The following is a 15,406-nucleotide window of genomic DNA, read 5'->3' as shown; positions in this document are numbered from 1 at the left end:
TAAAGCCTAGGATACTTTATGCTTTATTAACTGTGGTCTCAACCTGTCCTGCCACCTTCAATGACTTATGCACATATATCCCCAGGTCCCTCTGCTCCTGCACCTCCTTTAGAGTTGTAACTTTTATGTTATATTGCCTCTCCATGTTCTTCCTACCAAAATGAATCACTTCACATTTGTCTGCATTGAACTTCATCTGCCACTTGTCCGTACATTCCACCATCTTGTCTATGCCCTTTTGAAGTTCTACACTGTCCTCCTTACAGTTCACAATTGTTCCAAGTTTTGTATCACCTGCAAATTTTGAAATTGTGACCTGTCCACCAAGGTCTAGGTCATCAATATATTTCAGGAAGAGTAAGGGTCCCAACACTGACCCCTGCGGAATTCCACTACAAACCTTCCTCCAGTGCAAAGAACATCCATTAAATACTACCTCTGTTTCCTGTCACTCAGACAATTTTGTATCCATGTTGCTACCGTCCCTTTTATTCCATGAGCTATAATTTTGCTCGCAAGTCTGTTGTACGGCACTGTATCACAGGTCTGTTGTGCATTGAGCAGTGTGAGAAGTGTGTGATGTGGGTGGGTGCGAGATGCAAAGAGCAGATCATTTCTGCGACACTGCTGCCAGGTTTGTGGTGCTCTGGGCATTGATGACCCTTGCCAAGAGGTCTCATTCCTTTTGCAGGATTAGTCTGGTGGGCTTTCTGCCTCTTGCTGGCCTCAGCCTCATGATACAGTGTATTCAGGGTGGCATCACAAAATCTGGGAGCCCTCTCCTTCCCCTGGTGTGCCATAGCTTCTCCCTGAATGTCAAAAAATGATTATCCAGCAGCTTGCAGTGCATTGCTGCAAGTCCCCTTTTATAGGGACTGCACCTTTAAAAAGGGAAGGCTGCCTGGAGCATGTGGCTTCTTCCCGACACTACTCAGCCCCTAGGAATGTGCAGAGAATGCCTTCACTGAAATGGAGGCCAGGGCTGCACGGGAGCCGCTCGTGACCATGCTACCATCGTGGAAATGAGGTGGATAGATGAATTTTGTGTTTTACCCCCCTCATTCCCAACATGCGTGGGCACATCACAAATTGCAGCCCCCATGTCCAAAAATCATGGCAAATAAATTTCATGCCTATAACCTATGTCCAAAGAAATTGACAGAATTTGCTGTTCAATTCTTGGATACTTGACCAAAACCCTGCCTAGATATCAAGACAAGGATAGGCACTGTCAAAGAAATAGGAAGTTGGGACTCAGAAATTAGATTGATCTTAAGTTAAAATAATCTAGGACAAGCAGATAAGACAAGACCAAAAACCACAACAGAAAGCACATTTAACATGTTCTTTTTGAAACATTGAAAATTATACATTGGAAAAGCATTGACAAAAAAATCACAGAAACAGAAAAGATGCTTTTTAGCCAAAGTTTATCAGGATGATACTTCACTTATGTGAAGAGATTGGAGAAGTCAGGATTGTTGAAAGGTAAGGAGAGACCTAATAAACACATATTCCAAAATTATGAGGGGTTTTGATAGAGCGAGTAGGGAGAAGCTGTTTCCACTGGCCAGTGGGTTGGCAATTGGAGTTCATAGCTTCAAAATAATTGACAAAAGAATATGAGGGGAAATAAGGAGAAATGTTTTCACATAGAAGGTTCACATAGGAACTTTCAAAAGGCAATTGGGCATGTACTTGAAGAGGTCAAATTTTTCGGGTTATGGATTTAAATCGGACAGCTTTTTCAAAGAGCTGGCTCAGGCATGACAGACTGAATGGCTTCTTTCTGCTGTATGATTTTATGAGCACAATGCATGTTGTAAAAATACAAGAGGAGGCCACCCAATCAGTATTTGGGCAAGGCTTTTGTGTTGCGGGGTGGGGGGGTGGTGGTGCGGTGGGTGCGGGTGGAGTTCAGAATGGTTTCGCAAATGCAGAAATGGGGTCCCCAAGGCAGCAGTGGCTCAAACTTAGTTTGTTGGCCCCGGCAGTCTTGGTCACCCTAACCCCACAGAAATATTTTTTATATTATCTATAAAGCCCTCTGCTTCTTGCCCACCAGGTTTTACAGACATTCCACACAGCAGGCCATTAAAATATATTTGGGACCCTATATACATAATAGGACCTCAATTACTATTAACTCATGAGGCTCCTGCCTGCATTGGTGGGCGTCTCATCTACCCAAGGAAATAGTGGAATTAAAATGGTTGTGGTGCAATAAAAAAGTATAAAGTTTTTATTTTAACTCCCGTTCCACTGGGTTTCCCCTGGGTGGAGGAAGTTAAAATTCCCGTTATGGACTCAACATCTTTTCCAGTCCAAGTTCCGATGTCCTCTCTCTGAGCAGTGTGAAGTTACAAGGGGAATTTCTCCCATGGTGGTGCCCTCATGGCTAGACTAGTGGAAATCCATGAAAGAGTACCCACCATGCATTACAGAAGAAAACCCCTAGGACGTGGATTTACATTAAGCACAGACTGATAGGAAGAAAGTCCTTGTGATGTTCTCAGGACTGGAGCGAGGTTTAGCCTGGTTTGGTATGATATGTGTCAGAGATTGCAGGCTATTGAACATAAAGGCTTCTTCTTCATTCTATTTTAGTTTCACTTTCCCTTTGCTGGCATGTGTGTTCCGCAGCAGCCTCCAGAGAACACAATGTACATTACAATTGCAATTTCAAAACACTACAGTCCTCTTTGGGTGACTATGAGAATCCTACATGAAATGAGTTTGAAATGTCTCATTCCAGTTCCACAACTTAAAACTACCCTTATCTGGTACTCGATTAATAATTTAGCAGATTAATATTCTCATTCAAAAAAGTCACATGATAAATGGTGTATATATCAAATTGATGTAATAATAGGTGCTTATCTGAGGTTTCACTCTGCAACTAATCATGCTATAACTGACCTGGAAGTGTTTGTTGCTGACACTGGCTGACCTTAGAGCCCAAACAGGTCAATTTAGTATTTGAATGTGAAAAGGCGCGACTGTTTCCATTGATTTTGTAATGTATTATGAGCAGGCCCTGTGCGTGATGACATCATTAAACATGTGAATGGCCATCTTGGTGTCTGTCTTTCAGTTTCTCCTAATATATGATAGATTTTGGTGACAAAATGGGATTAAAGATTAAATTACCTTTTACAGTAAACAGCAGTGGTGACTGTGATGAACAAAATAAGCGAGCTCCCAGTTACCTACCTGCGAGGATGGAGAAGATTTTCCACTAGATTGTGTTGAGCCTCATTGTTTCTGAAAATGTGTGGCTGCACTCAATTGAATGTATTCTGCAGGGTCCTAGAGTCCATCCTATTCAACTACCGACTGCTGGTTTTGGTGAGTTTGTTCTGATTAGGCAGCCTCTGTAAAGTGTTTACTGGGTCACATTTGAAAATGGGACAAAATGTCTGCACTACAGGATACTTCTAAAGGCTAGGAATGTATGATAGAGCTCGATAACCATTCAGTTCATACATTGAAAGAATGGACATGTTCTTCAGAGCTAATAATATATTAGAGCTTGAAGGTGAAAGTGAAGAGGCCCAGACTCAGAATGAGGCAATTCTTGAGAGCAAGAAAGCAATTTTTCTATTAGAGATTGGTCCAGAAGTGTACGGCTCACTGTAGGATATAGAATCTGTAGAAAAAAGAACTGCAGCTTTTGGTTGAGACTTGTGTGGGCTATCCAACCACAATGAGATATATAAAATACTTAAGCTTGACAAAAAAACCTGACCTTTGAGACATTGGGGACAGGGCTAGTGGAAAACAGCTTGTTTTTCTCAAAACTGATGAACTGTGAGATTTTTTTTGAAGTAATTTTTCTCATATTGAAGCCAAACAATGTTATCAGGTGAGGACAAAGAGTTATTAAAAAGACTATAAACAAGACCTGGGGGTCTGGAAAGGCAGGTTGTGTCAGTCAGTGTTCCCGAGACTTGATGAGCACAACTAATTACAAGCCAACAAACGAATAACTCAGGCTTCAGATCTAGAGAATTGCCCACTTAGTAAACCTGAATCATGTTCAGCTGAAGAACATTGGAAGGTGAGGATCCGCTCCCAACATATCACATGCTGATGGAACTTTAACTGTATAAAAGACAGTAACTTTTGAATGTTGGCATTGCAGTCAATAGAGAGAGGGAGGTGATCTGGTCAATCACTGAAGACTACAATCAATGTGGAACTGACCATTCCTGGGTGATTTGTAGATATAAGCTTCTTGTAACTCCATATTTCTGTGCGTTCCATTGCTTAACTAACAGTGTATTGAATGTGTTGCATTGCAAAAGAGTAGTAATTATTTTTAGTAGTTAACTGAAGTTTTTGAGTGATCTCATTATTTCTGTAATTCTCATGTCAGTACTATAAAACCTATTAGGACTAAGAAAAGTCTTACAATGCTAACAAACCTTCTTGTTCCCAACAAGGTAAAAGATGCGCCATTCAAAATAATTATCACCAAGTTGGAGGAACATTTTAATCCTATACCACTAGAGATACCATAAAGCTACAAATTTGGAACCAGATACTAGAAAAGGATTGAAACAGTTGGTGAGTACATTGTGGCACTGAAGAACTTATCATTACATTACAACTTTGGCACATTCTTAGACCATGCATTATGAAACAGATTTGTTTGTGGATTGGTAGGTGAAAGAATCCAGTCGAAGTTACTAAACACACAAAACCTTACCTTTGAGCTTGCATGTAAGATTTCTTTTACCATGGAGATGGCATCAAAGAATGCTTGGGAATTTCATCCTATGCAAATGACTAGTACAGTTTCTGTCCACTTTCAGAAGGCTTCTGTCAAGTCTAAAGTGGGGAGACCTAATCAGAAGAGTGCTGTTGATAAAAATTTAGTGACTTGTTATTGCTGTAATGGCAACGACACGGCTCAAGCATGTCAGTACAGAAATGCCAAATGTTTTACTTGCCAGATGATAGGCCATATTGCAACTGCTTGCTGAGCAAAGGCCAAAGCAGGAAAGAGAATTCTTTCTAGTAGTAATGGAATGGTGGGGTTCACAGTCTTGAAGTGAGTCCACAGTGTTTAAGTGGAGAGAAGCGAGGGCTGTACAGCATTTATGCCAGTAGCAATCACTCAAATGACAGAGACTTTTGTACAAAGGTGTTGGTAAATCAACAGTACATCAACATGTGCTTCAATAAGGCTGCAGATTGCTCAATTAAGAGTAGAGACACGTACGAGAGCAAATTCAGTGACATACCCCTAACTGAGAGCACAGTTCAGTTAAAAACTACTCTGGTGAGGTACTAAAAACGTTTGGACAAATGGAGTGCAATGTCCAATATAAGGGCAAGTCCCTCAATGTTGTAGCAAGAGATGTCAACAAACCAACATTAATGGGAAAAGACTGGTTTCGTAAGCTTAAGTTAGAATGGAAGCATGTTTTCCAAGTTTAAACGACCAAGAAGCTTGATCAGCTATTGAATAACTACAGCAACATTTTTGAGAACAGCTATAAAGGTATAATCAGAGTGAAAGCGCACATCCAAATTAGGCCTGATGCAAAACCACTGTATTGCAAGGCTAGGCCAGTTTCTTATGCTCTCAAAACCCAGGTTGAAGAGGAACTAAGGAAGCTAGAGAGAAATGGTGTGCTAGTGAAAACTGATCACAGTGATTGGGCCACCCCAATTCTAGTAGGACCCAATTTAAGCAAAACCTTAAGACTATGCAGGGGCTACAAAGCCACAATCAACCAGGCAGTGGATGATGAGCAGTATCCATTATCGACCTCCCAAGATTTGTATGCAGAGTTAGCGGGATCCAAGATATTCACAAAGTTGTATTTATCCCATGCTTATGCATAGCTCAATATGGATTGAGAGAGTCACCAGTATCTCATGATAAACACATAAATGGGGTTATACTCCTACATGAAGCTCCCCTATGGTGGGAAGTCTTCTTCAAAAATCTTCCATGCTGCAATGGATAAGATTTTGCAAGGAATGCCACATTGCTTGTGTAATCAGGATGATGTGTTGATCGTGACGCCAACAGTGGAAGAGAATTTTCAATTGTTGGAAGGCTCAATGATCACAAAAAATGTACTTTTGTGCAATCTGAGGTAGTGTACCTTGTCCTGAAAATCAACGAAAAGGACTACAAGCCAGTAAAAAAGAAGATAGAGGCATTAGTCAATGCCCCAAAGACAAAGGATGTGTTTAAGCTTCGATCTTTTCTAGGCATGGTCCAATACTACTTGTGATTTCTGCTTCAGCTTGCGACGGTGTTCGCTCCACTACATGAGTTGTTGGAGAAAAATGTGAAATGAGAATGGTCTATAGCACAACAACATGCTTATGATGCATGTAAAAGAATCTTGACCAGAGATGTACTACTCATTCATTATGACACAAATCGTGACCTGTTGCTTCAAACTATGGAGTTGGAGCAGTAATCAGTCATATCATGAATGATGGTCAAGAGAAGCCCATAGCATTTGCATCGCTTACCCTGACCCAGAGTGAATACAACTACATGCAGATAGAAAAGGAAGCACTTGGAATCGTCTTCGGCATCAGATGTTTTCACCAGTTTTTGTTGGGTATAAACTTTACGCTTGTTACAGATCATAAACCCCTAGTAGCTATTCTGGGTCCAACATCTGAAATATGGACAACGGTTGTGTCAAGGATGCAGCAGTGGGCTGTACTTCTCTCACAGTACAACTACAACATTGAATATCATAATTCAAAGGAGAATGCTGTAGCTGATGCCCTGTCGCATTTGCTGTGTGAAGATACAAATGTAGACTGTGAAGGTGCAATCTTCACAATAGGAGTTGTGAATGAGGACTTTTCAATCACTACAACTGAAACTGCAGCTAAAACACAGAAAGACCTAGTTTTAAAGAGAGTCTACGAACAGACTTTGGTTGGACAGAGTTTGATCGGTGTGTAAACGAGGAACTAAAACCGTTCCACAATCGACGTAATGAGTTGTCATGTGAACAGGGATGCATTAAGTGGAGTAACAGAGTGGTAGTACCTAGGTCTTTTAAGAGACAAGATTCTGGCAGAACTTTATATTGAACAAATGGGTATAGTTATCATGAAATCCATAACCAAAGTTTTGTTAATTGGCCTGGTCGAGATGGGGAGCTAGAATCATTGGTTAGCAAATGCACCATTTGTCAAAACTGCAGGAATATGCCACCAAAAACTCCTTTACAACCATGTCCATTTTTGTTTGCCGTGGTTTACTGGAGGAGCTTGTCTCAGATAACAGCCCTCAATTTCGTTCTGCTTTGTTTCAGAATTTCATAAAGAAAAATGGTATCAATCATGCTCCTCCTTATCATCCGGCATCAAATGAGACAGCAGAAAGACCTGTGTGAATAGTCAAGGAAGCATTTAAGAGGCAAGTGATACATGGATGTTCAAGTTTCAGCATGAAACAGAGATTAGCAAATTTTCTGCTGAAGTATAGAACAACTCCACACGCAACTGCAGGGTATACACCTGCGAGCTCTTAATGAAGTGAAGATTAAGAACACTTTTGAGTTTAGTTCTACCAAATTTGACTGCTAAAGATGAACAAAAACAGTTCAGTCAGAAATGTCAGTGTGGCACAAACGAGAGAATGTAGTTTCAGGAGAAATTAGAATTAGAACATTACAGCGCAGTACAGGCCCTTCGGCCCTCGATGTTGCGCCAACCTTTGAAACCATCTGACCTACACTATTCCATTTTCATCCATATGTCTATCCAATGACCACTTAAATGCTCTTAAAGGCTGTAGTTTCAGGAGAAATTAGCATGTTTGTGTCCTGTGCACCCCCCCACTCAACTCCCCCACCCCCCCCCCCCACCCCACACGTCACACAAGTGGGATGTAGGAAATGTCGTAGAAGTTTGTGGTACTAAGAAATACCTAGTTGAAATTGATGTAAAATTGAGGTGTTCACATAGATCAACACGTAATCCCAGCAAGGGATGATCCAAATCTTGAGCATGACCTACTTGATAGCGAGCTTTTGTCAGAGTGTAACCAGTTCTGACTTTAAAGTACCAGTTTCAGAAAAAGAAACAAGATCTTCTCTAAGTCCTGAACAGAAACCAGGCAGTCCAAAACCTGACTCTACGCCAAAACCTGTGAGATCAGGAAGACTTTGTAAACCAGTTGTCAGACATGATTTATTGATATCATTTAAAGAAAAGTCACTTTTATTTTGCCAACTGTGCATATTCTCAAAGATTTATTTAATTTTTATTTAGAGATACAGCACTGAAACAGGCCCTTCGGCCCACTGAGTCTGTGCCGACCAAGAACCACCCATTTATACTAATCCTACAGTAATCCCATATTCCCTACCACCTACCTACACTAGAAGCAATTTACAATGGCCAATTTACCTATCACCTGCAAGTCTTTGGCAGTGGGAGGAAACCAGAGCACCCGGCGAAAACCCATGCGGTCACAGGGAGAAATTGCAAACTCCGCACAGGCAGAAGCCAGAATTGAACCCGGGTCCCTGGAGCTGTGAGGCTGCGGTACTAACCACTGCGCCACTGTGTTTGTTTTAGAAGTTGTATAGATCGTGCATCTGTAAATAGTTAATTACAAAAAAGGTTTTTGTAATGGGGAAGCAGTGTAATGTATTGCTATGTTATGAGCATGCCCAGTGTTTGATGACATAATTAAACACATGATCTAACCATCTTGGTGTCTGTCTTTCTTTACAAGTTCCTCCCAATAGATAACACATCTCAATCCTCACTCCATGCTTTTATTCTGCCTCAGATTGAGTAGAATGTGGCCTATATTCACTGGAGATTAGCATAATGGCTCATTTTTTTAATTGATTCATGGGATGTGGGTGTTGCTGGCTAGGCCAGCATTTATTGCCCATCCCTAATTGCCCTTGAGAAGGTGGTGGTGAGCTGCCTTCTTGAACTGCTGAAATCCATGTGAAGTAAGTACACCCACAGTGCTGTTGGGAAGGGAGTTCTGGGATTTTGACCCAGCGACAGGGAAGGAATGGCAATATAGTTCCAAGTCAGATAGTGTGTGGCTTGGAGGGGAACTTGCAGGTGGTGGTGTTCCCATGCATCTGCTGCCCTTGTCTTTCGAGCTGGCAGAGGTCACTGGTTTGGAAGGTGCTGTCTAAGGAGCCCTGGGGTGTTGCTTCAGTGCATCTTGTAGATGGTACACATTGCTGCCACTGTGCGTCGGTAGTCAGCCATTTAGAACTGAGTTGAGAAGAAATGTTTTCATTCAGAGGGCTATGAATCTTTGGAATTCTCTATCCTGGGGGACATTGGATGTTCAGTCAATGAGTAGATTCAAGACTGAAATTGATTTATTTTTGTGCACTAAGGGAATCAAGGGGTATGGGGACTATTATATGGATTAATGCAGCAATTCAGGCATGATCGTACTGAATGATGGAGCAGGCTCCATGGGCGACTCCTACTCCTATTTCTTATGTCTCGACACACCATGCCACTGTAAGAAATAATACTGGGAGCAGTGTCCCCTCGTGTTACCTTTTTATTTAAGTGTTATGGTTGAAGTTTTTTTTACTTTTTAAAATTCATCTTTTGCAATAAAACATCCGTTTTCCCCGAACCACAGTGAAATTATAGTTCTATTATTTGCTGCGATCCTTAAAGAAGTATTCTCAAATATGATCACCTTGTCTCCAACAACAAACTAACGTGCACTTGTCTTTCAAAATTCCCTGGATGAATTGTAACCAAAACAAGTTCCTCAATCCGAGCCCACTAAAATCCAATTCCGAACGCTGATTGCTTTTAAATTTCGCGCTCTGCTCCCGCGCCGTCAGCCGCTGCCAAGGGAACAGTTTGTTATGGCCATATGAGCCAATCAAAAGTCGGGACGCTGAGGCCGGCCGACCAATCAGATAGAGCTGAGGGGGGAGGGGCGGTTTTAAAGTTTGTCGGGTGTCTCACGGCGACTGTTCGGTTGGGCTCGTGGCTCCGGCGTAAGTCGCCGGTTAGACTTCGAGGGACAGTAGTGATCGTGCGTTGTCTTTAACTCACCCGGGATTTCGATGCCTGTGGCCATTTGCTTCGTGTAGAAAAATGCCGTCCCGCCTGGAAGATTATGAGCTGCTGGAGAGCATCGGTTCCGGCTCTTACGGCAGGTGCCTGAAGATCAGACGCAAATCGGACGGGAAGGTGAGTGAGGCTCTACCCCTCATCTGGTCGCTGGCTAGACAGGCCCGTACAAGTGAGCCGTTAAACTGCGGTGTCTCCATCACGCACGGAGTTTTAATGGTTTGGCGGTGAGGGTGGTGGTCATGAGGAGTTTTTAACACTTGTTGGGGTGAATTCATAGAATCATAGAAGGTTTGCGGCACAGAAAGAGGCCACTTGGCCCATCGTGTCTGTGCCGGCCGAAAAACGATCCACTTATTCTAATCCCATTTTCCAGCATTTGGGTCCGTAGCCTTGCAGTTTACAACATTTGAGGTGCATATCGAGACTCCTTTTGAATTGAGTTGAGGGCCTCTGCCTTGACTGCCCTTTCAGGCAGTGAGTTCCAGACCATCACTACCCTCTGGGTTAAAAAGTTTTTTTCTCACATCCCCTCTAATTTTTCTACCAATCACTTTAAGTCTATGCCCCCTCGTCACTGACCTCTCTGCTAAGGTGAATATACCTTTCACCTCCATTCTATCCAGGCTGCTGAAAATTTTGTATATTTCAATCAGATCTCCCCTCAGCCTTCTCTGTTCCAAGGAGAACAAACCCAGCCTATCGAATCTTTCCTCATAGCTGTATTTTTCCAGTCCTGGCAACATCATTGTAAATCTCCTCTGTGCCCTCTCTAGTGCAATTACATCCTTTCTGTAATGAGGTGGCCAGAACAGCACACAGTACCCAAGTTGTGGCCGAACCAATGAGTTATACAGTTCCAGCATAACCTCCCTGCTCCTGTATTCTGTTCCTCAGCTAATAGGGGAAAGGATTCCATTTGTCTTTTTAACCACCTTATCGACCTATCCTGCTACCTTTAGGGATCTGTGGGCATTCGCTCCAAGGTCCCTTACTTCCTCTACATTTCCCATTAATCGTGTATTCCTTTGCCTTGTTTGACCTCCCCAAATGCATCACTTCACACTTCTCCAAGTTGAATTCCGTTTGCCCCTTTTCTGTCCATCTGGCCAGACTATCAATATCTTCCTGCAGTCTATAGCTATCCTTCTCGCTACCTACCACACGGCCAATCTTTGTGTCGTCTGCAAACTTCTTGATCATGACCCCTACATTTATGTCCAAATAATTAATTTTTTTTTATCCATTCATGGGATGTAGGTGTCGCTGGCGAGGCCAGCGTTTATTGTCCATCCCCAATTGCCCTTGAGAAGACGGTGGTGAACTGCCTTCTTGAACTGCTGCTGTCCCTGTGGGGTAGGGACACGCACAGTGCTGTTAGGAAGGGAGGTCCAGGATTTTGACCCAGCGACATTGAAGGAACGGCGATATAGTTCCAAGTCAGGATGGTGTGTGGCTTGAAGGGGAACTTGCAGGTGGTGGTGTTCCCATGCATTTGCTGCCCTTGTCCTTCTGGGTGGTAGAGGTCGCAGGTTTGGAAGGTGCTGTTGAAGGAGCCTTGGTGCATTGCTGCAGTGCATCTTGTAGATGGTACACATTGCTGCCACTGTGCGTCGGTGGTGGAGGGAGTGAATGTTTGTGGATAGGGTGCCAATCAAGCGGGCTGCTTTGTCCTGGATGGTGTCGAGCTTCTTGAGTGTTGTTGGAGCTGCACCCATTCAGGCAAGTGGAGAGTATTCCATTCAGCTTCTGACTTGTGTCTTGTGATGGTGGACAGGCATTGGGGAGTTGGGAGGTGAGTTACGTGCCGCAGGATTCCTAGCCTCTGACCTGCTCTTGTAGCCACAGTATTTATATGGCTACTCCAGTTCAGTTTCTGGTCAATGATAACCCCAGGATGTTGTTAGTGGGGGATTCAGTGATGGTAATGCGATTTGAATGTCAAGGGGGAATGCTTAGATTCTTTCTTGTTGGAGATGGTCATTGTCTGACACTTGTGTAGTGTGAATGTTACTTGCTAATTATTAGCCCAAGCCTGGATATTGTCCAGGTCTTGCTGCATTTCTACACGGACTGTTTTGCTTTGGTATCTGAGGAGTTGCGAATGGTGCTGAACATTATGCAATCATCAGCGAACTTCCCCACTTCTGAACTTATGATTGAAGGAAGGTCATTGATTAAGCAGCTGAAGATGGTTGGGCATATGACACTATCTTGAGGAACTCCTGCAGTGATGTTATGGAGCTGAATTGATTGATTTCTAACAACCACAACCATCTTCCTTTGCGCTAGGTATGACTCCAACCAGCAGAGAGTTTTCCCCCTGATTCCCATTGACTTCAGTTTTGCTGGGGCTCCTTGATGCCATACTCGGCAAATGCTGCCTTGATGTCAAGGGCAGTCAGTCTCACCTCACCTCTTGAGTTCAGCTCTTTTATCCATGTTTGAACCAAGGCTGTAATGAGGTCAGGAGCTGAGTGGCCATGACAGAACCCAAACTGAATGTCACCGAACAAGTTATTGTTAAGCCACTTGATAGCACTGTCAATGACACCTTCCATCACTTTACTGATGATTGAGAGTAGACTGGGGTGGTAATTGGCTGGGTTGGACGTACTGTACACAAAGAGCAGGACATACCTGGGCAATTCTCCATATTGCTGGGTAGATACCAGTGTTGTAGCTGTACTGGAACAGTTTGGCTAGGGGTACAGCAAGTTCAGGAGCACATGTCTTCAGTACTATTGCTGGAACGTTATCAGGGCCCATAGCCTTTGCAGTATCCAGTGCCTTCAGCCATCTCTTGCTATCCCGTGGAGTGAATCGAATTGGCTGAAGACTGGTATCTTTGCTGGGGACTTCAGGGGTAGGCCGAGATGGATCATCAACTCAGCACTTCTGGCTGAAGATTGTTGCAAATGCTACAGCCTTGTCTTTTGCACTGATGTGCTGGGCTCCCCTATCATTGAGGATGGGGATATTTGTGGAGCCACCTTCTCCAGTTAGTTGTTTAATTGTCCACCACCATTCACAAGTGAATGTGGCAGGACTGCAGAGCTTCAATCTGATCCGTTAGTTAAGGGATCGCTTAGCTCTGTCTCTCACATTCTGCTTACACAGTTTGGCACGCAAGTAGTCCTGGGTTGTAGCTTCACCAGGTTGACACCTCATTTTGAGTTATGCTTGCTGCTGCTCCTGGCATGCCCTCCTGCACTCTTCTTTGAGCCAGATCTCCCAGCTTGATGGTAATGGTAGAGTGGGGGATATGCCAGGCCATGAGGTTACAGATTGTGGTTGAGTACGATCTGCTGCTGCCCCACAGCGCCTCACAGATGTCCAGTTTTGCGTTGCTATATCTTCGAAATCTATCCCATTTAGCATGATGGTAGTGCCACACAACATGGTGGAGGGTATCCTCAATGTGAAGGTGGGACTTCGCCTTCACAAGGACTGTGCGGTGGTCACTCCTACCAATACTGTCATGGACAGATGAATCTGCGGCAGGCAGATTGGTGAGGACGAAGTCAAGTATGTTTTTCACTCTTTTTGGTTCCCTCACCACCTGCCGCAGATCCAGTCTAGCAGTTATGTCTTTTCGGGCTTGGTCAGTACTGGTGCTACCGAGCCACTCTTGGTGATGGACATTGATGTCCCCCACCTAGAGCACATTCTGTGCTCTTGCCACCCTATGTTTCCTCCAAGTGGTGTTCAACATGGAGGAGTACTGATTCATCAGTTGAGGGAGGGTGGTAGGTGGTAATCAGCAGGAGGTTTCCTTGCCCATGTAAGACCTGATGCCATGAGACCTCTTGGGGTCTGGAGTTGATGTTGAGGACTCCCACGGCAACTCCCTCCAGACTGTATACCACTGCGCCACCCCCTCTGCTGGGTCTGTCCTGCAGGTGGGACCGGACATACCCAGGGATTGTGATGGAGGTGTCTGGGACCATTGTAAGGTATGATTCCGTGAATATGACTATGTCAGGCTGTTGGTTGACTAGTCTGAGGGACAGCTCTCCCAACTTTGGTACAAGCCCCAGATGTTAGTAAGGAGGACTTTGCAGGATCGACAGGGCTGGGTTTGTCGTTGTTATTTCTGGTGCCTAGGTCGATGCCGGGTGGTCCATGCAGTTTCATTCTTTATTGACTTTTAGCGGTGAGATACAACTGAGTGGTTTGCTAGGTCATTTCAGAGGGCATATAAGAGTCAACCACGTTGCTGTGGGTCTGGAATCACATGTAGGCCAGGTAACAACAGCAGGTTTCCTTCCCTAAAGGGCATTAGTGAACCAGATGGGGTTTTACAACAATTGACAATGGTTTCGTGGTCATCGTTAGAGTAGGTTTTAATTGATTTATTAATTGAATTCAAATTCCACCTTCTGCTGTGGTGGGATTCGAACCCATGTCCCCAGGTCAATTTCCTGGGTTATTAGTCCAGTGACAATACCGCTACACCACCGCCTCCCCAAAACACACTGCAAAAACCGGGGACCCTGTACTGAGCCCTGCGGAACGCTACTGGAAATGGACCTCCAGTCGCTAAAACAACCGTCAAAAATTACCCTTTGTTTCCTGCCACTGAGCCAATTTTGTATCCACCATGCTGCATTTCCCTGGATCCCATGGGATTTTATTTTCTTAACCAGTCTGCCATGTGGGACCTTGTCAAAAGCCTTACTAAAATCCATGTAGACCACATCAACTACACTATCCTCATCTGTCTTCCTTGTTACTTTTTCAAAAAATTCGATCAAGTTGGTCAAACAAGATCTTACCTTAACAAATCCATGCTGACTATCTTTGATTAACCTGTGCCTTTCTAAGTGACAATTTATCCTGTGTCTCAGATTCCAATAATTTGCCCACGACTGAGGTTAGACTGACTGGCCTGTAATTATTCGGTCTATCCTTCACTCCCTTTTTAAATAGAGGTACAACATTAGCAATTCTCCAATCCTCCTTAACCACACTTCTATCAAGTGAGGACTGGAAAATGATGGTCAGACCCTCTGCTATTTCCTCTCTCGCTTCTTTTAACAGCCTAGGATACATTTCATCTTGCCCTGGTGATTTATCAACTTTCAAGGTTGCTAATCCCATTCATACTTCCTCTCTCCCTATGTTTATCACATCCAATACTTCACACTCTTCCTCCTTAACTACAACATCTGCATTTTATGAAGACAGACGCAAAGTATTCATTAAGAACTATACCAATATCTTGCGCTCCTACACATAGGTTACCTTTTTGGTCTTTTATGGGCCCTACTCTCTCCTTAGTTATCTTCTGACTCTTATGTATTGACAAAACATCTTTGGATTCACCTTGATT

General features: G+C 43.5%; 1 protein-coding gene and 1 long non-coding RNA gene across 2 annotated transcripts in view; both read left to right on the top strand.

Moving 5' to 3' along the window:
* The window catches only part of LOC137376806 (uncharacterized), a 40,219-nt gene extending 31,661 nt beyond the window's left edge, over window positions 1-8,558 (top strand). The window contains exons 2-3 of the long non-coding RNA XR_010976305.1: window positions 4,446-4,569; window positions 7,305-8,558. This is a non-coding gene — a long non-coding RNA (uncharacterized lncRNA). The remainder of the gene's footprint in view (window positions 1-4,445; window positions 4,570-7,304) is intronic.
* Window positions 8,559-9,938: 1,380 nt separating this feature from the next.
* nek2 (NIMA-related kinase 2) overlaps window positions 9,939-15,406 on the top strand; it is a 33,774-nt gene continuing 28,306 nt past the window's right edge. The window contains exon 1 of the mRNA XM_068045827.1: window positions 9,939-10,191. Within this exon, the coding sequence (XP_067901928.1) occupies window positions 10,096-10,191 (96 nt within the window). The 5' untranslated portion in view covers window positions 9,939-10,095. The remainder of the gene's footprint in view (window positions 10,192-15,406) is intronic.

Source organism: Heterodontus francisci, chromosome 13 (assembly GCF_036365525.1).
Source record: "Heterodontus francisci isolate sHetFra1 chromosome 13, sHetFra1.hap1, whole genome shotgun sequence".
Classification (NCBI taxonomy): Eukaryota; Metazoa; Chordata; class Chondrichthyes; order Heterodontiformes; family Heterodontidae; genus Heterodontus; species Heterodontus francisci.
This window is presented reverse-complemented; position numbering and strand designations above follow the sequence as displayed.